Source organism: Athene noctua, chromosome Z, assembly GCF_965140245.1.
Source record: "Athene noctua chromosome Z, bAthNoc1.hap1.1, whole genome shotgun sequence".
NCBI classification, from domain to species: Eukaryota; Metazoa; Chordata; class Aves; order Strigiformes; family Strigidae; genus Athene; species Athene noctua.
Window position 1 is genome coordinate 15,797,949 of NC_134077.1, and position 27,002 is coordinate 15,824,950.

The 27,002-nt window shown below is 42.4% G+C and overlaps 1 protein-coding gene across 4 annotated transcripts in view; it reads right to left on the reverse strand.

Annotated features, from left to right (window-relative positions):
- EGFLAM (EGF like, fibronectin type III and laminin G domains) overlaps positions 1–2,159 on the reverse strand; it is a 75,511-nt gene extending 73,352 nt beyond the window's left edge. For 2 of the 4 annotated variants that reach the window (XM_074932915.1, XM_074932913.1), the window contains exon 1: positions 1,833–2,158. In XM_074932915.1, coding sequence (XP_074789016.1) covers positions 1,833–1,968 — 136 coding nt within the window. In that variant the 5' untranslated portion in view covers positions 1,969–2,158. Of the gene's footprint in view, positions 1–1,823 lie in introns of all 4 variants that reach the window. The other 2 variants (XM_074932916.1, XM_074932914.1) reach the window with 2 other exon arrangements.
- Positions 2,160–27,002: the final 24,843 nt, after the last annotated feature.

A 27,002-nucleotide genomic window follows, 5' to 3' on the forward strand; every position in this document is an offset into this window, starting at 1 on the left:
CTGCGGGATTCTTGGAAGCCCGCAATTCCAATAGCCCTTGGCAGAATGCAGATGGGATTTAAATCACATGCTGCTGCTCACAAACTGTCTGGGGGATTTCCCTCTTCAAATCTTGCTACAAGTGGATTTTCAAACGTCTGCACAGATTTTGAAAAAATTGTTCCCATATGAAACTGGCTACTTATGCAGCAAAAAAGGTAGAAAATGGATCACTGAATCAGTTAGTGAACCTGAAATAACATAAGGTATAGAAAAACTAACATAAAGTGTGTGACTAACAAAACTAATGTACACACAATGTTATCAGATTAATCTCCTTCACAGTACTAAAATAATTTGCTTTCAAGGTATTAAACTGTTTAATTCAGTAAATAGGAATACATTTCCACTAGGTCTGTCATAAGTAAGGGAAACAAGTATACCACTACGGTAGAGGAATCTTTAGAAATATTTACACATTTCCATCCCCAGCTTTACATATCTAGTATTTTAATGCAAGCTGCTAATCATCTCATTCACAACTACTGTCTATCTCATTTCCTCAAGTACTTAATGGCAGCTGTTATGATAACCAAGGATCATGGGACTAGATCCCTAAGAGACAAGGTCAGACCTGTAAAATTAGCCATCTGTCCAGCAAGGGCTTTAAGCTGAGGCTGTACTTAAGTATTAAGTTTCCAACTGTACAGGCATTTTTTTTCTCACAACAGCAAGAGAATGCACAATACTGATTCAAAAAACACAATAAAAATCTTTTAACACTGTGAAATATATACAAAAAGGGTCTGAAGCTGATAACACTTTGTGAGCTGAGGCAGAACTTACTGAACGTGTTATATTTTTCATTGATCTGATCCCGGTGGACTCAGTGATAAAAATCGGTGTTGGCCTCAGACTCCAGCATAGTCCCAGTGTTCTAGACAGTCTTGGGTATTAATATTTTCTCTTAGCGCCACAATTTTTTAAGTATGTAGAATGTCAAACTTCACCATGCACTGTGTCGCAGCTCACCGTTCACATTTTACCTTCCGCGGCAGGGGCTGTAAAGGCTGCTCACAGTCCAGGTTTTTAACTTTCAACCACTGAGGACCACGTACCATCACCTGATCAAAGTGCAAAACCCTCCGACAGCTGTGGGAACTATCCCTCGGGTCACAAGTAACGCTCACCCAGAAGCAGGACCTTAAAGCACCCCACATTATTCTTGATACAGAACAACTACTTTTTTAAAAAATTAAATTATTCCTTTCTTAACCACTACTCTTTCACATTTATTACTGTGTGTCTTAGGTTATTCGCTACCACACATGTAACTGTCAGTCAAAGCTCAGCCTTGACATCAGGAAACGTGTGACTGGCACAGAGGTTCGCCTGGCTCCGAACTCTGCTCACGCAGCACCACAGGTTACGGGCTCCAGGGGAAAACGGCTAACATTTCTGCCGATTCCCTCCGCACTAGCAGCCGTCGGGTCCTGGTCTGTAACTTGAGTGAACCCACCGGCACTGGGTGTAAAATGCCAGAGAGAACGGGTCGCACACTGACTCTGCAACTTCGCCGCTTCCACGGCACGTTCCTCCCGCCGCGGCGGCTCAGGGACCAGCTCGTCCCACACGGCAGCGCCGCGACCCGACCTCAGAGCGCCCGCGGCCGCCCGAGGAGCGGGCGCTGTGCCGCCACCGCCGCCCTGGCGTGTCGTCCCCCGTCGTCCCCGTCCCCCCCGCCCGGCGAAAGCCAGTTTTCAAGGGACGCGAAACTTCGCGGGGTGCGAGCGCGGCGCTGGAAGGCACCTCCCCAGCCCGGCACCTCCCCAGCCCGGCGCCGCCCGCCCTACCTGGCCGGCGGGGGATGCTCCTCCGCGGCGCCGCCGCGCACCCGACGCACGAAGCCAGGAGCAGCAGCAGCAGCAGCGGTGGCGGCGGCGGGGCCAGGCAGCGGCGGCGGCGGTGGCAGCGGCCCGGTACTGCCATGGGCGCCGCGTTCCCCCGCCGCCGCCCGGGCCGGGGGGGTGAGGGCCGGAGGCCGCGGGCGAGGGGCGCCGCCGCCCCGGCGCGTCCCCTCAGGGCGGCAGCCGGGCCGGGAGCGAGGCTGGGGCCGGCGCGGCGGGACGCGGAGCGGAGCGGCGGGGCTTGCACCCGCGCCGGGCAGGGACGGGGAGAGAAGGAGGGGAAGGGAGGGAGAGGGGGAGGAGGCTGGGTCCGGCCCTTCGGCGGGATTACCGTCGCCCGGGGGGGCGGCCGCGACGGGCGCTGGGCACGGCTCGGCACCTCCCCCGCCGACCGCCGCCGCCCCCCGCGGCGCAGCCCCCGGGCCCGGCCCGGGCCGGATAGAGGGGTCGGGGTGTCCCCTGCCGGGAGACCCCCGCCGTGGCGGTGACCCCTGCGCAGGCCCTGCCCGCCGGGCGGACACTCGGGACACCCCCCGGCACGGCGGGGCGCGGTGTCACCCCTTCCTCAGCAGGGCCCCCTGCCCGTCCCTGCCCTCCCCCTGCGCAAGGGGATGTCCTCGGCCCCCTCCCGACCGCGGGACCCCGGGTCGGCTGCTTCCCTCCCCAGGGGGTATCGGCATTGACACTTGGGTGCATGGTTTCTTCCTTTTATTTCCCTGGGAGGGACGGGGCTGAAGTAGTAGCCGAGGGCGAGGGCGAAGGCAAAGCTACGAGAGGGTTCAGTGAGGAAGTTGTTGCTGAGTTAAGAGGATAAATAAATCCCCCCAGATGGAGGCTGAGACCTATCCAGCCACTCAGACTGATATAGAAACCCCTGTGGAGATTAGAGGGGATGGGGAGGGCTGGAGGAGGAAGGGAAGGAGCAGCTGCCGAGTTTGAGGATCCCAGGAAAAAAAACAGGAAGGGACAAGCAAGAAGGAACCCAAAGCATCCCGTCAGAGCAATATAGCATCGATGGGACAGAAGCCCAAATCCGTTTGGTCCAATATCCCATCTTTGAGATTTAACAGACAGAGAAAGGTGCAGAAAACTTCTTATTAGTCAGATGTGGGATTATCTGTCCTGTGTTTTAGGTCTCATCCTAATCTTGGATAGTTAGAGATCCCTTTAAACACTGAAACATCAGAGTTGTTATGTCTTGAGGGTTTGTGTGGGCTTTGTTTTGAAAATGAGCTTCATTTGTTTGTTTTGCTGTTCACTTTGATAATTTAGAGTGGGTTTGATGTCCATATAAATTATGCATGTTTATACAGTCCCTTTTTGAATTTTATTAAATTTGTAACACTGATACTCTCTGCAATGAGTTCCAGGCTGTAATTTTACGATGTGGGGAGAAAACAGGAGGAGATCAGAAGAAAAGCTATTCTTTCTGCGGGAACAGTGCCGAGAGAGGAAAATAAGGAAAGCTGTAGCCTTTTGGGGTAAGAGAGGAGGCAAGGAAATGGTGATTAAGTCTTTTTGGACGGAAGATCAGAGGAAGGGAGTTGGGAGCCTGTATCCTGTACAGCCTGTACAAGCACCACAAGTACCTCAGGAAGAAGCTGGAGGGGGAAATCACAGGAGACACTGGAGAGGACAGCCCTTGCATCCCTCAGGGACAAGGCAAAGAGAGAGAAACCTGGTCCCTTTAGAAGGGGCAGCATGCAAGTGTCGGAGTGATCCCTGGCAGGAGAGCAAGCTCAAGGCTGCAGGAATTAGAGATGAGTAGTAGTTCTGCTAGTGTATTTAAGGTTCCAGTGGTGTCTCTTTCACACCCTCATCAGCCTGCCTTTGCAGAGCCAGAGGGATTGCAGCACGTGTGAGAGAAGTGCAGACCCCATGGGAGGAATTCCCAGCAGGGTCAGTGACTACAGTGCATTGTGCAACTGCAGCTCACAAGGCAGAGAATGAACTCGACTCCACATTTGCCCACAAGGACTGCTCACTCATCTATAAAAGATGGCAGAGGGATCACGGGCAGGGGTGGAGAAAAACTGTGTGCCCTTTATATATGGTCCAAGCAATTGTTATTTGTACAGCGTGCTGTCATCAAATACATTACTACTTGTGCTTTTCATCTTCCTTGATCTTCCTTACTCCCTTCTTTCACTCCTCTAACTCTGTGTCATCTTTCCTCTGACCTCTTTTTCTGGCGGCACTTGTATTGGCCCCTGTAGTTTGTCTTCTCTCTTACATATGCCTATCTACCAAAAGTAATCTGCGCTTAAGTAGTAGTTGGACATATTGAGGCCAAGTTAATTGGATCACAGAAGTTCATACCACTGACTTCCAGGCAGCTGTAAGATTCAGATAGATTTTGTAATTTTAATTATAGTTTTGAAAGATTATCTCTGCAGCCATGCAAGCTAGAAACTTGCCTCTTCTAGGACAGAGTGGGATATTTGGTTCTGGGTGTATAGATAGGTACTCAAGAAGATACTCTTCTTGAAAATCAGAATCATTGAATGGTTTAGGTTGGAAGGGGCATTAAAGATCATCTAGTATCAACCCCCCTGCCATGGGCAGGGACACCTTCCACTAGACCAGGTTGCTCAAAGCCCCGTCCAGCCTGGCCTTGAACACTGCCGGGGAGGGGGCAGCCACAGCTGCTCTGGGAAACCTGTGCCAGTGTCTCACCACCCTCACAGGAAAGAATTTATTCTTTATATCTAATTTAAGTCTACCCTCTTCCAGTTTAAAACCATTACCCCTTGTACTATCCCCACACTCCCTGATAAAGAGTCCTTCCCCATCTTTCCTGTAGCCCCTTTAAGTACTGGAAGGCCACTGTAAGGTCTCCCTGGAGCCTTCTCTTCTCCAGGCTGAACAACCCCAACTCTCTCAGCCTGTCCTCATAGGGGAGGTGCTCCAGCTCTCTGATCATCTTTGTGGCCTCCTCTGGACCTGCTCAACAGGTCCATGTCTTCCTTATGCTGAGGAGCCCCAGAGCTGGATACAGCACTGCAGGTGGGGTCTCATGAGAGCAGAACAGAGGGGGAGAATCCCCTCCCTCAACCTGCTGGCCACACTGCTCTTCATGCAGCCCAGGATAGGGTTGGCTTTCTGGGTTTCTGGGTAAGTGCACATTTGTGGTCTGTAGACAGTTTTCCATCCACTAATACCCCTAAGTTCTCCTCAGGGCTGCTCTCAATGCACTCATTGCCCAGCCTGTATTTGTGCTTGGGACTGCCCTGTCCCATGTGCAGGACCTTGCATTTGGCCTTATTGAACTTCATGAGGGGTACCAACATCATACTAACAAAGGTAATCCATCGCAAGCCCATTGAAATCTCCCTAAATAACAGAACGAATCCCAATGACTTTCTCACTGGTAAGGTTTTAACCCTCTCCTCATTGGCATAATCCTCAACTGGCTTCCAGTAGCGTACTGATTAACATGAATAACTCTTGGCATGCATTTGTTACTTTAACCTCTCTCCAGAGGAGGAAGCATTTTAGTGGAGTATCTGGAATTAAACTTGGAATTAGGGTTAAAAGGTAAATGTACACCTTGCTGTTCATTGATCTGGGAGAAGGCAAATGAGCGAAGTGTACCACGTACTTCTGACAGTGCTGAGCGTCACTTTCAGATTAAATTCTGAGATACATCATCCTCTTACAGATAAAAAAATTACCTTTAACAGGAAGGACTGCTGTGCCAGAGGAGTACAGTTGTTACTAATGACACACCATGGTTGCATATTCATCCAACTGCTCCTCCTCCTTACCTGAAATGTGTGGTTTTTTGGATTCAGCTTTAATCAGTGGTATGTGATTGTATTCAGCCTCGGAGCCATCTCTATGTCAGTGATGAGATTTGTTTGCCATTGAGAGTACGTATATCTGTAAACTATCCATCATGGGCCTGGTTCACCAGTGGTTGTATATAGTTGTTGATAAAGGCTGAAACACAATCTTTTGGAAGTCCCAAAGTCCAGGAGTCTAGCGGTGGTGGAGGCAGTTTTCCATCATTATCTGTTGAGCATACTCCACTGGGGAAGATGCTAACTAAACCAGCACATTAATTTGGATATACTAAACCTGTGTTCAGGTCAAATATTCCTTCCTTTCTTCTGTTGTGTAGCTGTGGGAGGGAATCAGACTCCCGTCCACATCGTTTCTTACTCCAGGAAGCAAAGGGATACAATAGAGAGCACAGATCTTTTCCCTCATACCTCTTCTCTAAGAGGCAACATATGTGCATACAGAATCACAGAATCAACTAGGTTGGATAGGACCTTGAGGATCATCTAGTCTAACCGTTAACCTAGCACTGACAGTTGCCAACTACACCATATCCCTAAGCATTAATGTTGACTCTACTCTTAAACACCTCCAGGGATGGGGACTCCACCACCTCCCTGGGCAGCCCATTCCAACACCTAACAACCCCTTCTGGAAAGAAATGCTTCCTGATATCCAGTCTAAACCTTCCCTGGCACAACTTGAGGCCATTAACTCTTGTCCTGTCACTTGTTCCTTGGTTAAAGAGACTCATCCCCAGACCCTCATCTCTGCACCCTCCTTTCAGGTAGCTGTAGAGGGCGATGAGGTCTCCCCTCAGCCTCCTCTTCTCCAGACTGAACCCCCCTGTTCCCTCAGCCGCTCCTCATATGGAGCAGGAATGAATGGAATGGTGTCCTGGGCAGGCAGGACAAATGCTCTCTCATACTTCCGTGTACCCAAAACCCTCTAAAGATTCTACATCCAGAAGGGTTGACTCAATTCATCTTGCAACTGTATTATACTAGTATGTCGCATGATTTGCAAGTGCTGAAATCAAGAGCTACCTTTTTTTTAAAAAAAAAAAAAAGATAGATATGAACATACAGCACCAAATGTTCAAACATGGCCATAACCTCCCTTTCAAGTTTTGGAGGTCCGGTGTAGCATGACTTCATTTTCTGAGTAAATTTTATAGTTGACACATCAAGTCTCATGATGAAACAAAGTTTTTTTAGCAGATATCTAGGCTATTATTAAGTCACAGTAAAAAAAAATAGATCCCTACAATTATTTTCAACACCTGATATTACAATAAATCACTGAGGAAGCAGTTTGCTGTGAAAGAAGCTACAGCTTCTACAAAAGGATGTTTACTCCAAAACTATTTGGTAAAAGTGAGGAAGCCTTTCTCTGTGGGCAATTAAGTGAGCAGACGGAGAGACTGGAGAGCACTGGAGTCTGGCCAGTGGGGTTAGCAGGCTTTTCCACTGTGATTCATGGGGGGAAAAAGCCACATCTTTACCCTGGGGCTTGTCTTCACTTGAAAGATATTTGGGACTAAAGGAGCATATAAATTTATAGCATTTTCCAGAGTAACTCTGTATGTGGACACATTTAGTCCAAAAGAAGATTAGAAGAAACCCAGTGAAGAAGTTTTTTGAGGTAGAGGTATAAAAATTGATACATCTATAATGAAATGGGATATATTACACCGTCATAGTTCTTTTTATGATGACAGTGTAGGACTCAGTTTAGGAGATGAGGAATCTGTATATTTTCATAATTATGAAGAATGGATTCTTCTTTCTTTAACCAGAATCCCAAAAACTTCATTGTTCTCCCTCTTTTTTTTTTCATTAAAAATCTGCAACTTCTTAAAAGAAAAATTCTGAATTTGTGCCATTGTATCAATTCATATGTAATACACTGGATTTTTGGCAGAAATCTTTCATAGGTTTCTCTTGAAAGTGCATAAACTGTTGACCTTTTAAGGTTCTCTTAGTATGCCAAGGTCATTCAACCTGTTTTACCATCCTGATGTTAATTCCAACATGAGATACTTACTATGAGTTACACCAATCTATATATGGGATATATAGAAATATATAGAAGTGAGGATCTTTTTGTTGCCTACAGTAAATTCATAAATTTATGGAAAATAGAAGGACCATTACTTACCAGTTTTTAAATACAAACCTCATAAATGTAAATGTCTTTTAAAACTAGAAAAGTTTATTTTAGTATGTCATGTTTAGTTTTAACGCAATAACAAAGAAATCACAGTAATCTGTGTCTTATTATAATTTAATTAGAAAACAGTAATGTTTCATAGATGTATATATTTGTTGCTTCTACTAATCATTATAATAAATGTCTAACCAGTAAAAAACACAAATAATTAATTACTTTGCAATATAATGACTGTTTACATTTATTATTTCATTTATCACAAAATGTCATAGACGTGCATGGAGTGCATATTACAATATGCCATCTAAAGTTGTAACTCTTCTGCGTATGCTGTTTCCCTCTGGCTTAACTAAGTAGAGCGTCTTGGATAGACCTGTTTCTGATTGCACAGAGGATGGTAACTGAGAGTTTTTAAAAGCATTTTAGTGCCTAGGGTACCAGAGAAGTCTACAATACATACTTGGAGTAGCTTTATCCACATGAAAAAGTGGCCCTACAGCCAGTGTACATCTGAACATACCAGGAATTAAGTTCAGGCTGCCCGACAAACTCAGGGAGCAAGGGTCCTGGAAACTAGTTTCCCTGCAAGATTGGTAGGGTTTCTTCTTTAGGATATTTTTAGGAAACACGTAAAGGTTAATGTAAGTTTAAACTACCTCAGAATGGTGAAGGAATGAGTTTATCTTGTTAGGTTCTTAACTTCTGAGACCACCTACTTATTTTAGATCTGGGTCTGAACTGAGCCTTCAAGGCTCTTCTCCTTGCTCTGTTTTCCATCAGACAGTCTATGGAGCCTAGATTTAATTAATTTGGGACAAAAAACTAAAACAAACTCTGCCTGTCATTTACTCATGTTGTAATATAGAAACAACCATACATCAGAGACATACTATATATTTACGCATATTAAATGCTGAAAATACAAACCCAAGCAAAGCAGCATCAGTTTTCTGTCTTGTCACATCAATAAATATTTGCCTTTTTATTTGCCAAACTGACTGTTTAAGCCCATTAGACTTTCCAAGGACTCAGTCTTTCTCTCTTCCATTGTCTCTCAAATGAATTATCTGTGGCATAACCAGAAAGATAATACACGTGAGCAACTCATACATCTGCAAGCAATAACTGTACTACAAAGGGCCTCTACTGACCACATGTGCATCAGATGAGAGTCTTCAGTCTTCTTTCTTTATGCTGTCAGCTCCATCCCCCAATCTCCGTGCTTCCTACTGAATTTCAGGCTATTTTTATTATTTACATTTCACCAGTTACTTGTACTGTATCAGGACTTACAAACCCGAGTCAAGACTAGTAGTTCTACACACAAGGACAAATAGATAACATAAAAATCCTTGTTGTGCCCAAAATTTTCAAGTATGTAACAAGTAAATACTGAGAACAAACAGGAAGAATCGGAAGATGATAAGCAACCAGACAAGTAAGTCAAACCCCTGCATTCACCTGGCCAGTATAAATCATTACATTCCTCATTGCTATCTCCCTCTTTTGCCCTCACTCATTTTCACTTTTTTATGCCACATTGAAGTGCTAATGCTTGGACAACCAGCCCAAGCCAGAGTTGACCTATAGATGAATCCTGTATATTTTATAACTGAAAACCATTGTGCTAGCAGGTATTATACTAAGTTATAACAACACACTTATGCTGATGTAAAAAATGCTCAAGCATTGAAGTACTGAAGCCTGAACAACAGGCCCCAAGCCGAAGCTGCTAACTTGTTATGTATGTAAACTCGCCAGTGAAAGATGCAGCTTAGACAAAATACAATCAGTGGTGAGGAGAGAATGTATGCAACTTTCCTTTCTCAGCCTTCTTCAAGGCTGAGAATGCAGGTATTTGGCCTTGTTAAAAACTTCCTTGGTTTCCCCCCCCGAGCCCTGGCCAGGCTTTGGGTGGAATCCAACAGGAGAATGAAACCAGAAATTTTCCGCTCAGAACAAAGGTGCCAGCTCTTCTGGCCTGTCGATCTCTGGTATATAAGGCTGGGCCCGCTCACAGCGACTTTGGCAGCCTCACCTACGGGTGGACGCCCCGCGTAGGATTTCCCCCTTGCCGGGACAGGCTCTGCAAACCCTCGCTGTAACCGGGGCTGCCCAGCCACTGCGGGGCTGGGTGATGGTAATACATGCAAGTGGTGATATATTTTTCTTAATCTCCATTCTCTCTCTCGTGTAGTAATGATTTAATGCATTACCCTGTTTTTTCCTGTTTGCTGCTTTAAGTGCACTATTCTGCTTTTTCTTACTGTATGTTTTCTGTATTACACTGTTACATTGGTTATCACTAGTAAAATATGCCTACTCTTTTCACTCTGGCGTCTGAGTTTAATTGGTATCCTTAATCAGCAAAGCATAAATTGGTGTCAGAAGTGGGATCTGACAAAAATGCCATTATTTAAATTCAAAGGTAATTTGTCAAGTCCACCAGATATTCCCGGTTGGAAAAAATCCTCCCTAGTTCACTGGCTCAGGAGTGGGATCAAGTCAGAGGACCGTGCAAACAATGGGAGAGCTGGCTGAAAGAAGCCGAACCATTAGATGTTTTAAATTATAGGAAAAGGATACCTATTGGAAAAGGAAAAGAAATTACAAATTCAAGTAAACAAGGATGGATTTTGTTAACTGCATATAGAAAACAACACCAGAGTAAAGAGAAGCTGTTGTTAGAGCACTCCCAGATGGAGCAACAGATACGTGATCAAATAGTGATGTCTTAATGCTGGAATAAGTTGCTTGCTGATAAACTGGATACTTATCAGACAGTGGCGGAGAAAGCCGCAGTGTGAGTAGCACAATATAAGTATAGTAAAAGGAGATGGCTTCATTTGTTGTGTACTTTGACCATTTACACCGATATTGACTCTGAGACTTAGAGCTTGCATATTGTGTGTATAGTGTTAAATTTGGATTTGTCGTTTGTCATAATTGTCCTAGTGGTACTTGTGGTTATAAGTGTAATTCTGTGTTGATTGTGTGAATGGTGTAAGGGAGCTCCCTGTGTGGTAATATAAGATCGATCTGTTTAATCTAAGAGTGTGTGTGAGTGTGTGAGATGTGATACTACTGTAAAAATGTTATCATGACTCTTACGATTACTGAGATAGGAAATCCCCTTTGTGATGTGACAGAAAAATAAAGTAGCTGGGCGACCTTGAGGAGTGGGACCCCCAAAGGAGTGCAGGGAATCAAGATACTCGAGACAGCCCTAAAGACAATGAAAATAGGATTTCTCGTAAAGGACAAGTTTATGGCTTTGCTAAAAGACAGCATGTCTCGTGAAAAAAAAAAAAAAAATCCACAGTGTTCCAACTAACGAGCTGTGGTGAATATATACACAGAGAGGGCTGAATAAACCTAGCAAGAGATTGCAGAATTCTAAAACTAGGAATTCAGGGACAACTCAGCCTACGACACCCCTTCTCGAACCTCAATGGGACCCTGCATCTGCCCGGGGAGGGTGCCCCCCCACTCCCTGCTGCCCCCTCTCCTTCCAGGGTTGAAAGACAATCAGGCACCGTTTTCTGACTTGCACCCTTTGCATAAGGCAAGGGAGTGAACAATATTATGATCAGTACAAATGAATTAATGGCCAAGCTCCAGGGCAGTGGGTGCAGAAGGTTTTTTTGGATTTTTTAGAACAAGCAGTCCCTGCAAACTGTAAGTGCCCTGATTGACACTGGAGCAGAGGCCTCCTTAATATATTGGAATCCCAAGAAATTTAAAGGACAACTTGTAATTATTACAGGTTTAAGAGGAAAATAAATTAAAGCTGTACAAACACAAATAGAAATGAAAATAAGAAACCTCCCAAAATGATTATATTCAGTCATGATTGTTCCTGTTCTGGGGCATATAAAAGGTATAAAGATCTAAAAAGACTAACTTTAAATCTTTCTGATGGTCAGTATCAGTTTGGAGTTAAACCCTGTATTAGTGCCAAACCTGTTATAGCCGGTAAAGTAAAAATGCCTCCTCTGCAGATCCCAGCTGCAACTAAGTCACAATGAAGCAGTATAGAATTCCAGGAGGACATGAAGAGATATCACAGACAATTAGAGATTTATTAGATGTAGGAGCTTTAAAGCCGACCATGACAGCGTGGGACAATCTGATATGGCCTGTCAAGAAATATGATGGATCCTGAAGAATGACAGTGGATTTTAGAGAATTAAACAAACATCCTGCACCGCTTGCAGCAGCCGTGCCAGACACTGTCACTTTAATAGAAAAAGTTCGGAAACATCCAGAAACTGGGTACTTTGTAATAGATTTGACTAATGCATTTTTTTACCATTCGAATTGCAGAAGAACATTAGGATCAATCTGCCTTTACATGGCAGGGCCAGCAATACACCTTTCCTAGATTACCACAGGGATGGTTGCATAGCCCCACTGTCATAGAATTATAGCTGAATATTTAGATGAAATACAGCTGCCTCCTCACACATGATTAAGCCACTATATAGATGATGTTTTGATTGAAGGAAATTATGAGAAGGAGGTACAACAAGTCCTTGAATTAGTGGTAAATCACATGAAACAGAAGGGTTGGGAATTTAACCCTGAAAAAAAAAAAAAAAATCCAAGGACCGTCTCAGACAGTGAAGTTTCTAGGAATTCAGTGGCACTGTGGGCATCGAGAAATACTGCCTAAACCCTGACAAATGAAAAGGTTTTTTAGATTTTAGATCCATTGGGCTATTCGACTTCTGGAGGCAACATATTCCCTGTTTGGGATAAATGTTAACCCCTTGGTATAAGGTGACAAGGAAAAAATATTAATTTGAATGGGGAAATGAACAGCAATATGCTTTTGAATTAGCTAAAGAAATCATTCAAGCAGCTTTAGATTTATGGCCTCTGCGGAAAGGAGAAGTGGAGTTAAATGTGTCAGTAAATGGATGCCCAAAGATCACAGCATTCTGCCCAAAGGCTCCAACAATCATGCCAGCCCCATGGCCTTGATCACCCCAGAAATCCATCTCCTTTTCCAGAACAACGTGTCTTAGTTGAACTCCCCACAGTGGGAGCAGCACCATTGGTATTGGATAGCCCAGTAAACAGGTACACCTGGAAAGACAAAGATGCTCATGGAAAGGAGCACAAAATCAATACCAGGTGGATTATCCCATCTTTCTAACTATAACCCACCTCTGGTTCTCAAAATGAACCAAGAAGATTTTCTTTCCTTTTTCTTGAAGGTAACCCCCCCCCTGGAGAGAGATATCCTGAGTCACGACGGGGGATCCTTATGTGAATTTAAATTTTTGCATAGTGTTGATATTATCTGATTAATGTTTTTTAGGATGTATTGTCTATCATTGAAAAATTGCTTTGGGTGACTGTTCTTTTCTCCCTTGGCTCCAGGGGAAGCTCTGGCTTCCAAAGTATTAACCAAGAATGGGAGGAAAGCTAATTTGTGGTTTTAGGTCATTCTGTTGCCAGTATTATGATCAAACAACAGACAGCAAATCAAGAGAAGGTCCTTTTGCTAATGGGGCCTGGACTTTAGAAGGTCATTATTGAGCCCATGAAGGCAAGATGGAAATACCAAGGCCTAAACTATAGATGCCCTCTGGGCTGGGGAGTGGAAATATATTTTTCTGCTGTGTAGGCAGACCCCAGCTCCAGCGAGCCAGACCATCATCTTAAGCTCCACAATTGACAACAACCACCAGAATTTATCCCCTTTTGACACTTAATTTTGTGGAGGTTGCTCTGTTGGTTCTTGCTATATTTTTTCTTGTGGGATGTATGGGTTCATCTTGTCAGTGTCCATGTAAACTGTCTTGCAATTGTACTTATTCATGTAGTCAGTCACGTCCTTCCACCAGTTCCCAAGGATTGGGAGCGCATCCTTAGGCCCAGCCTCAGACTCATTTTGGTTAAATATGTTTAATTAAAATATTATTAACTGACATGGTTATTGTTACTGTTACCTTTATTATATGTTTGGTTATAATGTTGTTAAGCATTGTTAGTGTTAATATTGTTTTATTTGTTATTTGTAGTGTTATTACTAATTTACCTTTGAATATGGGATAGAAGTTTCTAGGCCCAGATGATTCATGTGCTTTAGGATAAGGGGCCGTGGAAACCAATTTCCCTTCTGTGTGTGCTGACCCCAAGTTCAGCAAACCAGGGCAGCAGACCGCGTGGACTGCCAGAGCCTCAAACACTCAGTGGTACATTGCCAGAACCACAGAAAAATAATGGATCACATGTTAATAGTGATTCCAATTTACTATATAGCCTTATAAAATGTTTTGGTTTTGTAGAGTTAGATAATTTTGAGCATGACACATTTGTTAGGGATGTTGTTAGATATATGCTTTTTAACTGAAGATATTAATATTTGCTAAAGATATTATTAGTTACATGTTTATTAACGGAAAATGTATATATCCGTTAAAAATGTTATTATATGTTAGCCAAGAGTGTTATTAGTTACCATGTTGCGTGCTATTTCTGTCCTTTATCTCTTTATATATCTATCCTTTGTGCCACCACGAGGACAGCAATGTCAACCCATGGGTTGGAGTAAAAGACTGTGTTAGACTGTGCTTGTCCCAACATTGCTGCTGCATCACTACCACTACCTGGCCTCAACATCTGTTGCCATGAAAAATTATGCTCTGAAGGAGATTAACTCTTCCCGAAGAAACTACCATATCTGCCTGAAGCCAGAACGACGACATCCTTGGCAGTGCCTGTCAAGCTGCGCTTGTATGTGGGCCAAGTGAAGACCACCGTGAACACCTGGGCATGTGCACATGGAAGAACACAAGGTGACACATATGACAATGAACTCTGTGGAAATGGGTGGACTCTTTGGAGGAATTGTGGGGACTAGGACAATAAAAGGACTGTGTACTCTTTTCTCGGGGCTCAGAGATGGGATTTTGACATCATGTCTCCCAGAGGAGGAGTTTGGAGCCTGTAGCAGCCTTATCACTTGCACCAAGACTGAGACAACGGGATGTTTCTGGATTCATGGTGGTAGTAACTGATCTTGCTGCATCTCTTCCATTTGCTTGCTTAGGTATTCTGACTTTTTCTTATTCTCTCTGTCCTATTGCTATTATTGCTTGTTACGGCTTACAATGTTGTAGGGCATTTAACCTCATTTGTGTCTTAAGTTCACTCCTAGAATCATTTAAGAACCCTCCCTGATATTGGATCGGGACATGCCTGACGAGACATCATCAACTGATGTACAAAGACTAATGTCAATAACCATAGAAATGGTTTGAGAGCCATGATTCACCTATAGGTCAAAGGACCGAATGAAGTGCTAATGCTTGGACAACCAGCCCAAGCCAGAGTTGACCTGTAGATGAATCCTGTATATTTTATAACTGAAAACCATTGTGCTAGCAGGTATTATACTAAGTTATAACAATGCACTTATGCTGATGTAAAAAGTGCTAAAGCATTGAAGTACTGAAGCCTGAACAACAGGCCCCAAGCCGAAGCTGCTTAGTGTGTGATCATTAATAAAGTACGTAAACTCGCCAGTGAAAGATGCAGCTTAGACAAAATACAATCAGTGGTGAGGAGAGAATGTCTCCAACTTCCCTTGCTTAGCCTTGTTCAAGGCTGAGAACCCAAGTATCTGGCCTTGTTAGAAACTTCCTTGGTTTCCCCCCCCGAGCCCTGGCCAGGCTTTGGGTGGAATCCAACAGGAGAATGAAACCAGAAATTTTCCGCTCAGAACAAAGGTGCCAGCTCTTCTGGCCTGTCGATCTCTGGTATATAAGGCTGGGCCCGCTCACAACGACTTTGGCAGCCTCACCTACGGGTGGACGCCCCGCGTAGGATTTCCCCCTTGCCGGGACAGGCTCTGCAAACCCTCGCTGTAACCGGGGCTGCCCAGCCACTGCGGGGCTGGGTGATGGTAATACATGCAAGTGGTGATGTATTTTTCTTAATCTCCATTCTCTCTCTCGTGTAGTAATGATTTAATGCATTACCCTGTTTTTTCCTGTTTGTTGCTTTAAGTGCACTATTCTGCTTTTTCTTACTGCATGTTTTCTGTATTACACTGTTACATTGGTTATCACTAGCAAAATACGCCTACTCTTTTCACTCTGGTGTCTGGGTTTAATTGGTATCCTTAATCAGCAGAACACATATTAGTATTTATCATGTTATGAAGAGCTCTTTCCTAACATACTCTACATTCTTATTAGTCACAGAATGACACTTTGCCAAACACAGAAGTATATTTGTAATTAAGAATTAGTATACATTACAGTCTTAAAACAATAGGATTATACCAGATAAAATTTTAATGTTCCTTTCTTCCACTTGTGGGCTAACTTTACTACTTTTTTAAAATGTAAAATCATGGAATCATAGAACACCAAGTGGAAGGGACCAGAAAGGACCTCAAGGATCATGTGATCTAACATTTTCTGGCAAAACCATGGTCTAGACAAGATGGCCCAGCACCTGGTCCAGCTGAATCTTAAAGGTGTCCAATGTTGGGAAATCCACCATTTCTCTGGGAACATTATTCCAGTGGCTGATCTCATTGTGAAAAAATTTCCTCTTGTGCCCAATTGCAATTTCCAAAGGAGTAACTTGTACCCATTACTCCTTGTCTTTTCCATGTGACTCCCTGTAAAACTGTAGTCTCCATCTTCTTTGTAACCACCCTTTAAATAACAGAACATGGTGATAAGGTCTCCCCTAAGCCTTCTCTTCTCAAGGCTGAACAAACCCAGTTCTCCCAGACCTTCCTGATATGGCAGGCTTCCTCGTCCCTTGATCATCTTTGTGGCCCTCCTATGGACCCTCTCCAGCCTGTCCACATCTTTTTTGTACTATGGGGACCAAAACTGAACACAGTATTCCAGGTGTGGCCTGACAAGCGCTGGGTACAGTGGGACAATGACTTCCAGCCTATCCAGGTCTTCCTGCAGAGTAGCTATGAGATTAGCAGTGAGCACAATCATTCCCTTGTGCCAGCACTCCAAAATAGATGTTGTACTCTAAGTGTTCAAATCCTAAAGTTCTATCCTGGAAGCTCCTTTTTGTAAATAGTACCATTACTTACTTGGATAGCAAATAATTTTACAGTTGGTCATGTATTAGAATGCCAGTATGGTACAAATGCCCAAGATAAGCTCCAAAGATCACTCAATCCAAGTAAATTTAAATTCAAGATAGGCAGATTCATAAACACAAGGAGCCACTTGGAAATAGGGTGAGCAACATGAGTGGTAGCTTGTGAAAGCCAAATCTTACACTTGTAGTTTATGAAAAAGTTGTTGAGTTACTCTTTCTACCAGAGTTGTTTGTGGATTTATAGGTTCCAGTTTTAATTACTTTTCTTTCCTTGTCCTTTGATCTTCTTTGCCTAAATGTTGGTAAGGTGGAGAAAGTATTGTCTGGAGCACAGAGAGTTCTTTATATTGTCCCTTATTCAGCTCACAAAGAAACAACAGAAGCACAACAAAGAAAAAATGCTCACCTAAGAATCTAAGTATATTGTTATGTCTCTCTCTCACCTCTCTCCATCTCATCTCAGGTCAATATTTGCCAGTTTTATTCCTGGTGATTTAATGGAGCACATTCTTCTCTTCTTGTTAACAAGTCAATGCTTATTAGACTTTGGGCCTATAGTAAATGTAATAAAAAGCTGTAGAAGGGAGAAATTAGCTCTTTTACAAACCTAAATGTTGCTTTAGACACTCATAAATCTTACTTGCACCAAATATTACATATTCAGTATTTGCAAGTGTGGAAGGAGTTGGGGAAATGATGTATTGCCCAATATAGGCTTCTTATGTCTTTCTTTTGTTTATGATGATGATATATTAAAAAAAAAAAAAAAAAAAAAAGAATGATCCACAGTGCTTTGAGGAGTTCAGGGCACCATCTTCATTTCTGCATTTCAGTCTTTCTGCTGCTCTCAAAGAAATATGACTTCAAAGACTGACTTTCATTGTTTTTCTATTTAATGTAGTATGTATGCTCTTCCCATCCTCTCATCCATTAATCTCACAGACTGGTATATAGCTCCTGCTTATGATATAATCTCCTGGGGTATTTCTTCCACTTTCCTGATCTGGATTTCAGAATGAGGAAAGAAGAGATGGATCACAATGAAACATTCAGGAATTAGAGTGCATCTTTAGACTTGCATAGTGTATTTAGAGTGAATAAGGGGGACAGGGCACAAATTCTGCAAAAGTAACACATAAAAGTACCACAGTTCTTAGCTTTTTCAATTTTGCTGTTAATTCCCATTCTGTTGGAAAGTACCCATACACTAAAGGCAAGTGCACTACTGTCTGCTTCTGCTCTGTGTGCAGAAGGAATGTGGTTCTCATGAATTTCTGCTAGGCAAAAGTGAAGTCGGAAGAGGAGAATACTGCTCCAATTTTATTACTTGCACCTTATGTTGATGACACTCCTGTGAGGCAAGTGACAGGGAGAAGAACAAATGCATGCAGCTTCATTTCCTTTACTCACTAATACCGATTCACTGTGCCCCAGTGAATTACCTGATTCTCCATGAATCTCACCACCTTCCTTACTTGCAGGAAAGAGCAGTAAAGGATGGATTTGTAGGAGTGACCCTTCTGGGAAGGCCACTGAAGAATTGGAAGAACACAAGATCTGTTAGTTCACTCAGTCAGTCTCTTCTGCCCCTTCCATAGGGAAATGTAAGCACTGGAGAAAACAGCAGAAGCTTTAAGAAATTGAATTTTTCTTTTTAATTCAGAGGACCAAGGAGAAAACAGAAGAATGAACACCACAGACCTCTTAGGAGCCCAGTCATGTTCTTGAAGTCTCAGTTTTTGAACAGATCACTCTGGATGTAGCACACTCTGACACATACCAGTTCACCTCTGGGACTTATTAAAAAACCCACTTATAGGCATCACATGGTCTCCCACTTTGGATGACTTCAAAAGATAAGAGGTGTCCAATTAATTTTGTGCACTGATTCATCTAAGATGTTCCCCCTATGTCTCTTTCCAAAGATCACTGAAAACTTCACTTGTACAGATTACTTCACTGTTTTAGAAACACAGAGAGGATACTGTAGAGTTAATTCCAGCTGTCTTGGAACCTGATAAGCCTTTAAGAAGCACTTGAAAAATCATAAAACTTTTAAATTATCTTTAAAAGCAGTTTTTCATGTTTGTCCTAACAGAGTAATAATACTTCTTTAAAAATAGCAGGTTTCAAGATCCAATCAATAGACCATTAAGATACTGACAATGCCAAGATAGGATTACATGGAGAAGAAATTGTGAAACCTTTAACTTTTTCATTTCTGTCCAAGAAAACACATGAAAGTTGCATTATTTATTTCATAAGCCTAGCTTGAAACAATCTTACCTCTTTCTTGTCATCAGAAAAGCCCTCTGCTTGCATAAATATCAAACTAGTGGGTTAGTGAGGTACTCACTTTATCACAAAACCATGATTCTTATTGTTTGGGCTGAAAGATGTTTTACACAATATAGCAATTTTCCTTTGCTTCACCTGCACAGGGTAATACTGAGGTACCACCAAACCCTTGAGGATAAGTACATCTGTGGTTATTAAGCATGATGGTTTGGAGGCAACCACTGGCGCATGAACTGCTCAGACTGTTAATATATGGGAGCTGAGAGACTGTTTACAGAATCACAGAATTGTCTAGGTTGAAAAAGACCTTGAAGATCATCCAGTCCAACCATCAGCCATTTGTTTCCCAGAGAGCACAAGACCAAATGAACTTTTGAGTAGTCATAGGGTAGCATATTTTATGGACTAGGAAAAGTCATCAACCAGCTTTGCTTTTATTCATAATGGCTGTGCAGTGGATTCATATTCCAGGTCTCAATTGTTTTGCCAGGTTGCAAAACACTACAAGGAAAATGGTGCTGGTTTGTAATGCAGTTTCAGAAGACAAGGTTACCATTCTGTTAATGTAATCATAACTCTAAAGGTGGAAAATAGTTTCTGTGCAGGGCAGCTGTACACACACATTACGTGTGATATCCATGCTAGTATATATAAAGCTACGTCAAGTATGGGTTAGCTGTGCTTGCCCTCTGGCCTCTTTGTGCACCACAGTTTCCTTTGACTTTGAAATCAAAGGCCACATGTTTTACAGCACAGTTATCTAATGCCAAGGATCAGTTTTGATGCATGAATTTCCACTCAACGTTCCTATCATGCTGTAGGGTGGGTAGGGTGAGTGGGGTGTAGGACAGTGTGCTACTGCTTTTATATCCATCATTTTCCTGAAATTAGCACCCCAGTTTCAGTGCTGACCATCTTGCTCTTTGCTGCTCTGCTACCCACTGCTGAGAAACATGGCATTGCAAGTTTGAAGTCACTGTGAGGGAGTGAGTTTGGACTCAAACTTACAGACGAAATTCCTGGAGAAGACCGTGCAGACGCCTGCCAGTATCAACTGGGAAAAGAGCATGGTGCCACCAAGAGCAGCTGAAGAACTCCTCACTGTGTGAGGATATTAAGAGGGGCACAATGAGACAGCTGTCACCTTGCCATGAACCTACTGATTTATCTCGGAGAAAATGAAAAGAAAGGTATCTTCAGCTTGTAATTAGAATGTGAGATCTTCACTTATCTAACTTAGCTTTTGCTATTATTGATCTGATATGAATAAGACATATTGTTTGCAACTTGGAGCATATAGTTCTGCAATCCTTATTAAGAGAGTTGCCTCACTGGGCTTGATCCAAAGCTGCTAAATCTAACAGAAAGACTTTTAGCAACTTTAGCGGACTTTGTATTTGCCAAATGAATGTTGAAGGATTTAGGCATACCCCTCTGTTCCTGTTGCAGCTGAACTCATGGCAGAAATGGCAGCTGCCACTGTTGGGAAACTTCCCTTTATATATTCTGATCTATGCACACACAGAGGACTTCCTACTCAGCTACCAAACAGTATGAAGGTCTCTGATCTACAGTGGTCTCAACACAACAACTAGCAAAACTCTCTGTAGTCTTACTGAGTCCAGACATCTCATGTAGACACTGGAAGAAGAACCCATCAAGTTTACTTTATAATAATGTTAAGAAACAACAAATTATGCTTTGGCTTCCCAAGACAAGAGATAGAGGAAGCTATTGACCCAATCCCCTAGAGATTGTTTTCTTCAGTTCTTCAGGTGTACATGCTACATACTAATAGCATTTCCTATGTAGTCTTAATATCTGCACATATATGATGCAACAAGGATAGTAGAGTTAAGGCTGAACTAAATCAGCTGTAAGATTGAAAATAAAGAGCTAGAGGGGAAAAATAATAAGTTTGGGTTCTTTTAAGATTCTGTGTTATAAGAATTGAGAACTTCACATTTTTGAGGGACTTTCTTATAATAAGCTACATCTTTTTAAAACTGTTTTGGATTACAGTACCCTGTGATATAATTTCATTAGTACTGCTGTGATTTTGTCCATGTTTTCCTTTCAGAAACACATCTGAGTGTGCATTGTAGTGCCTGCTCTGCTTGTACAAAGAGCATGTGTACTAGATGGGATGTGGATACTTGTTGTGGTTTAACCACAGCACCAACTAAACACCACACAGCCAATTGCTCTCTCCCCCCATAGTGGGATGGTGAAGAGAAGTGGAAGAGTAAAAGTGAGAAAACTCATGGCTTGAGATAAAGACACATGTAAGGGAAGGCAAACACCATGACTCCGAATGTTCCCTCCTCCCTCCTTCCCCCAGCTTTATATGCTGAACATGACATCATATGGTGTGGGATATGCCTTTGATCAGTTGGGGTCACCTGTCCTGGCTGTGTCCCCTCCCAACTCCTTGTGCCCCCCCAGCCTGCTCACTGGTGGGGTGGTGTGAGGAGCAGAAAAGGCATTGGCTCTGTGTCAGCACTGCCCAGCAATAACCAAAACATCCCTGAATTATCAACACTGTTTCCAGCACAAATCCAAACCATAGCTCCATACTAGATACTATGAAGAAAATTAACTCTACCACAGCCAAAACCAGTACAATACTTAATCAGCATCAGACCTGATGCTGAATTAGGGCTGATACCAAGAAATGCTAGAAAATGCACAAAAGTTCTTAAATTCTGTCCAGACAAAATTACCAGACAGAACAAGAAAACCCAGACAAATAGTAGCTCTAAATATATTGAATAGCAGCCGACGTCACGATTATGTTCTAGTAAGTGATGAGTTCTATCAAAATTTAGACAAATTACCTCTTTAGAGAAGGAAGTAAATACTGACCTTTACACAGCTTGAAAAATGAAAATACAACATCTTGTACTGAGAGTAGTCTATCTACCTCCACCCATATCAGTGGAGCAATTCTGAATTTATACTACCATTCTTCAGTTCAGAATCAGGATCACGACATAACAGTGATAAAGGGCATATAAATAACTATAGATTAAATACAATGAACTGGGCTATTTTTCAGTATTCCAGTTACTAAGTGACAGCATTATATATTCTTTTATTTTTATTTTTTCACAAAAGGACCCTCCACATAAAAAAGACAAATCTCGTAGCCACTGAGTGCAGGAAGTTTAAAGATGTTATTAAGAGGAGGTACTGAGTCATTTTTTGCTATGTAACGCTAAACTCATGACTTCATTTGGACCTGCCGTAGCAACAAGTGCCACCAGTGTCTTTGTTTTGCAGCCACGTTTCCTGATGTCAACATCACTGCTGCCAAATAGACAGGTGGCCAATAAAGATATAAATATTTGTCTTCTTTACATCAACCATATTGTCTTTTGTAATATATTAGGTCAGATCTTCTATGGGTTTAAGTCAAGACAGCTCTCTGGAGATCGTATCAGCTTCAGAAAAACACAGCCTCCTACAGTGACAGAGGGTATGGCCCAAGTATGTCACCCTACAGCATCACGAGGAGTAGAGACGAACAACCTACTCATGAAATAAGATTCCAGTGTTGATGTTGCTTATGTTTTCCAAACCCTTACCAAAATCTTCAATGCTTTTTTTCCTTACTTCATCCAGGTGAAAGACCATGATGGTCGAGTCTTCCTATTAATTAGAAATATTCTAACATGGTATTTAATGTTACAAACTGTTTTGACTTTTTATTTTACAGAGAAGATATGTGTGTCTTTGTTCTTCCTTTGGCTACCTTCAGAAAAAAAAAAAAATCAGAAGAAAGAAGCACAGAACAAACTTAAGCCCATAAAAACTTGTCAGATCTTTACAGATTTCCAGATGCACTTTGTTAACAGAAATAATAGAAGCTTGCATCTGTTGTATTGTATGTGAGACATCATGCCGCTTCTTGGATTAAGTCAATTTAAAATGTACTGAACCTTGTTTTGCCAGTGTCATATTTAGGTCACTTTCCTCAAGAATACAGTTCTATAGCTTTCTGGGAATAATTTTTCTTTGATTTATTTCTATTCCTGTACCAATGCCAGAAGTAAACCATGCTATTTTCTGTTAAGAGATAGACTTGGATCCGTCTAATGTTGTCTTCTTTACATGCAGTAAAATTTCACTACCTCCGGGCTCACTCCTTTAACCTCCCTGCCCAATAAGCAGTATGTTTCCCTCTTCCATAGACTGCCAGTTCATCAAGATCTTGATTAAGATAATCTATTGCATGATGCCCATGTGACACACAATTAAGAGCCTAAAATGGTTTCATCTTCATTTTGAGAGGTATTACATAAATATTTACTGCTGAAAATCAATACTGTATCCTTTCCTCTCAATATAACACTGATACTGACTTGATGCAGACTTTAATTCTTAAATAATTACTATTTTCTCTGTCCAGCATAGCCAAAAAAAAAAAAAAACAAACCAAAAAACAAACCACCACAGTGGGAAGAGGGTGTCTGCAGTGCCCTGCCTCCTCTGATCTCCCCAGAAAGCTCTGGCTTCCAAGCTGTGGTTCACAGCCACACTGCAGCACTGCTCACTGACAGAGCCCAGAACCCACACCAGAAAATCCACAGCTTGCATGCAAACACACCCACACGATAATAAACTGTTCTGCAATCAGGCACCTAACTTTGAAGCAGTTGTGATAGCACAGACATCTGAACCCCACCGGCAGATCTGTCATCTTCAAGTGCAAAAGACTTGGTGTCACTACGACTGTGACAGTCCTTCCAGACGTGCTCAGCTGCTGGTTATAATCACATGCTGTAACCACTCCTCTGGCTATTTGCAAGCCCATTGTTCATGAACTCTAGAAAAACGAAAAGTAAAATTGTTTTAGGGGTAAAAAAATTGTCTAATCATCTTCTTATGAACAAGAAGGATTTCCAGCACAAAATGGGACTCAGAAATGCAACCATGCCCTGGGGGCTTGGGTTCAATGACTGTATTTCTCTTTAAACACTTATGAATACCTATCCATGTTATAACCATTTAAGTTATGTTGTATGTACACAAGACAAGTCCTGGAAAGCACTTAGAAAGAAAATGTAAACAGATCTTTTCAACCATCTACAGCGGGAACCTCAGGAATCAAATGCTAAAGAACAGGTCTGTGAAAGCTGTAGGGGATCATTGAGGTTTATTTATTTATTTGCTGGTGTGACACACTGTCTGAGAAATAAATGGACGCTGCTCCAACTTGGTGGGTAAAGGAAATCAAAAGACTTTCATTGTCCTGGTACCAGGAGAAGGAAAATGGTGCCTTACTTACATAAGGAAATGGTCAGCGATAGAGTGGACTACAAAATATTCCTCCTGTTCCGGCAGAAGCCAGCCATGGTAGGTGGCTGATGGCAAACAGGGAGGGAGGTGGGGGTCCTTGTGTAGGCCAGCTTTATGAGCTTTTTCAGAAAAAGGGAGGCGGTAAGAGGTAAGAGTAAAGTCTACACTTCTCTCTCCACCTGAGGTGATGCTGTTCCTCCTGTCCAGCTCAGCTTAGACTGGAGATTCACAATCCAGCCCTAAGGGACTTCTCTCTTTTATTAGATTTGATAGGTCAGTTAGGGTCTACATTGGGAGATGTTAGAGCAAATCAAAAGACTGGAAAGCTCTGAGGAAATAACCCTCAGAAAATTACTACCACAGAATGGGAAAACACACACGATCAGCAAAATTGAAGGACATCTGCAAGCAACAGGGATGTTTGCCTTTTCAAGAGCAGTTCTCATAAACAAAGGGACTGATACCTTCCACTCACTCCTACCTGTGTAAATAAACTAAAGGGGAGGTTATAGATTCTTCCCTCCCTCACAGTCTGGCCCTATCTGGTAGGTATAGCTGATGTTGTCCTTCCTGAACTCTACCCTAGAGCGCTGCAGCCCGGTCTGCAATACAAAACCACTCCCTCTGATGTTTGCTGCTCCTCCCATGCACCTGGACAGAGAAAGGATGGGCAGAGATGGGGTACCACAGCTAAACTTTTCCCATGTGAACTGAAGGAAGTGCAAAGGAGAAAGGCCTCTACAGCAGCAGCGGCTGTATTGTTCCTTCCTTCCTCACCACAACAAGGGAGAACCATGACTTAGACTAGACACAGACTCTTGCAAATTTTGGCATGCTTATAGGGTATTAGGTCTAGTAGATGTCCTTGACCTCACCCAGATGACCCAGCTCTCCATTTCTTCCCTTGGAAGTCTGTGTAGCTCAGTACTACTATTTGGTAAAAATTGGAGATATCTGCAGTTGATGGAGATATGGAATGCATAACTCCTAGTGACTGGATGACGTTATCTTCAGTGTAATGAGATAATCTATTAACAGTGAGAGACATAATTTCAAAGCAGGATTAATATTGTGCCATTGCCAGAATGGTGTATGCAAATATGCTTAACTAACCATGTGCATGGTCAATGCATAATCAAGGTAATTGCATACCCAAAATGAATCACTAGGAGGAAAGAAAAAAAAAAATTAGTGAGGGTTGCATGCAAAAAAATTGGTACTAGCAGTCACAACATAATAATATGGCTTTATCAGCCAGAGAGTCAGAAAATGCTTTGTCAGAGACAGGTGCAAGAGAGTTCAGTGCAGCCTTGCCTATGAATAGAGAAACTGTACAAATACAAAGGAGAAAAAAAAAAAAAAGAGAGAGAGAGAAAAGAAACTAACAATGCAGATAAAATCCAGTTTGTTTGGAAGGCAAAGATGAAAATACATGGATACAATCCTGAAATGGGTTTAGCATTAACTGCAAACAGGAAGATTTGAGAAGCACATTGAAAAAGAGGATGCATCTTGAGAGGCAGAGGAAGTGAGTGCCAGATGGAGTGGGACCAGGGAAAAGCAAACTCCAGGGGGAAAAACTAGAGCCAAATCTGTAAGCATGCAGGGTATGTAAGGTCAGAGGACATGGAACAAGACTAGGAAGAGTGCTAAGGATAGGAAGTCAAGATGAAGGTAAAGGAATCAGCTCAGAACTACAGTTCTCTTGAAAGTCCATAGGAGTTCTGAATGTCTCAATTTTTAAAGGAAACATTCGGGGCGACCACAAAGCCTGAGTATCAAAGTGATTTAAGATGTGGACTTAATACATATTTCAGCAAAGGAATACATGCAGTGCAGTGAATTAATATTTCCCTCATTTCCGTGAAAGATTTTGTTTGAAGTGATTTTTTTTTTTTTTTTCTGCTTGCTGAGGAGAGCAGCACCCAGTTGTTGACGTGAGATTTATCTGGATGGGAAAAGAGTCATGTTCAGGACGTTAACCACCCAAGAAAGGGGCACTTGGTACAGTGAAAGGTTCAATGCCAGTCTACACTGTAATACTTAGGTAAAGAAGCAACAGTCTCTTTGTGGGAGCCTTTTTTAACATTACTCATGCCTTGACCTAATAACAAGCCATTTTCTAGGCTACTCTTTTACCAGGCTCCCTCTTTCCTGAGTAGGAAGCACAAGACAGCAGTGCTGCTCCAGGAACAAACTGGAGTCCAACTCATTACCCAAGGCTGAGTCCCAACTTCATTTTGTAAATTAAGTACACCGTGTGTGTTTGTCAACTTACTCAGCTCACCCACACACACTGTAAAACTTCATCTCCTGGAGTTACGCAATTGTCTGAGGAATGAAGGATGTAATTTTAAAACACAATTGCTGTAGTTTAAATTGGAGAAAAAGGTGTTCTGCACAAATACTCAGGAATCTAACAGCAAAAGGCAATCAGTGGAAAGCAAATTGATTCTTCTGGGTATTTTT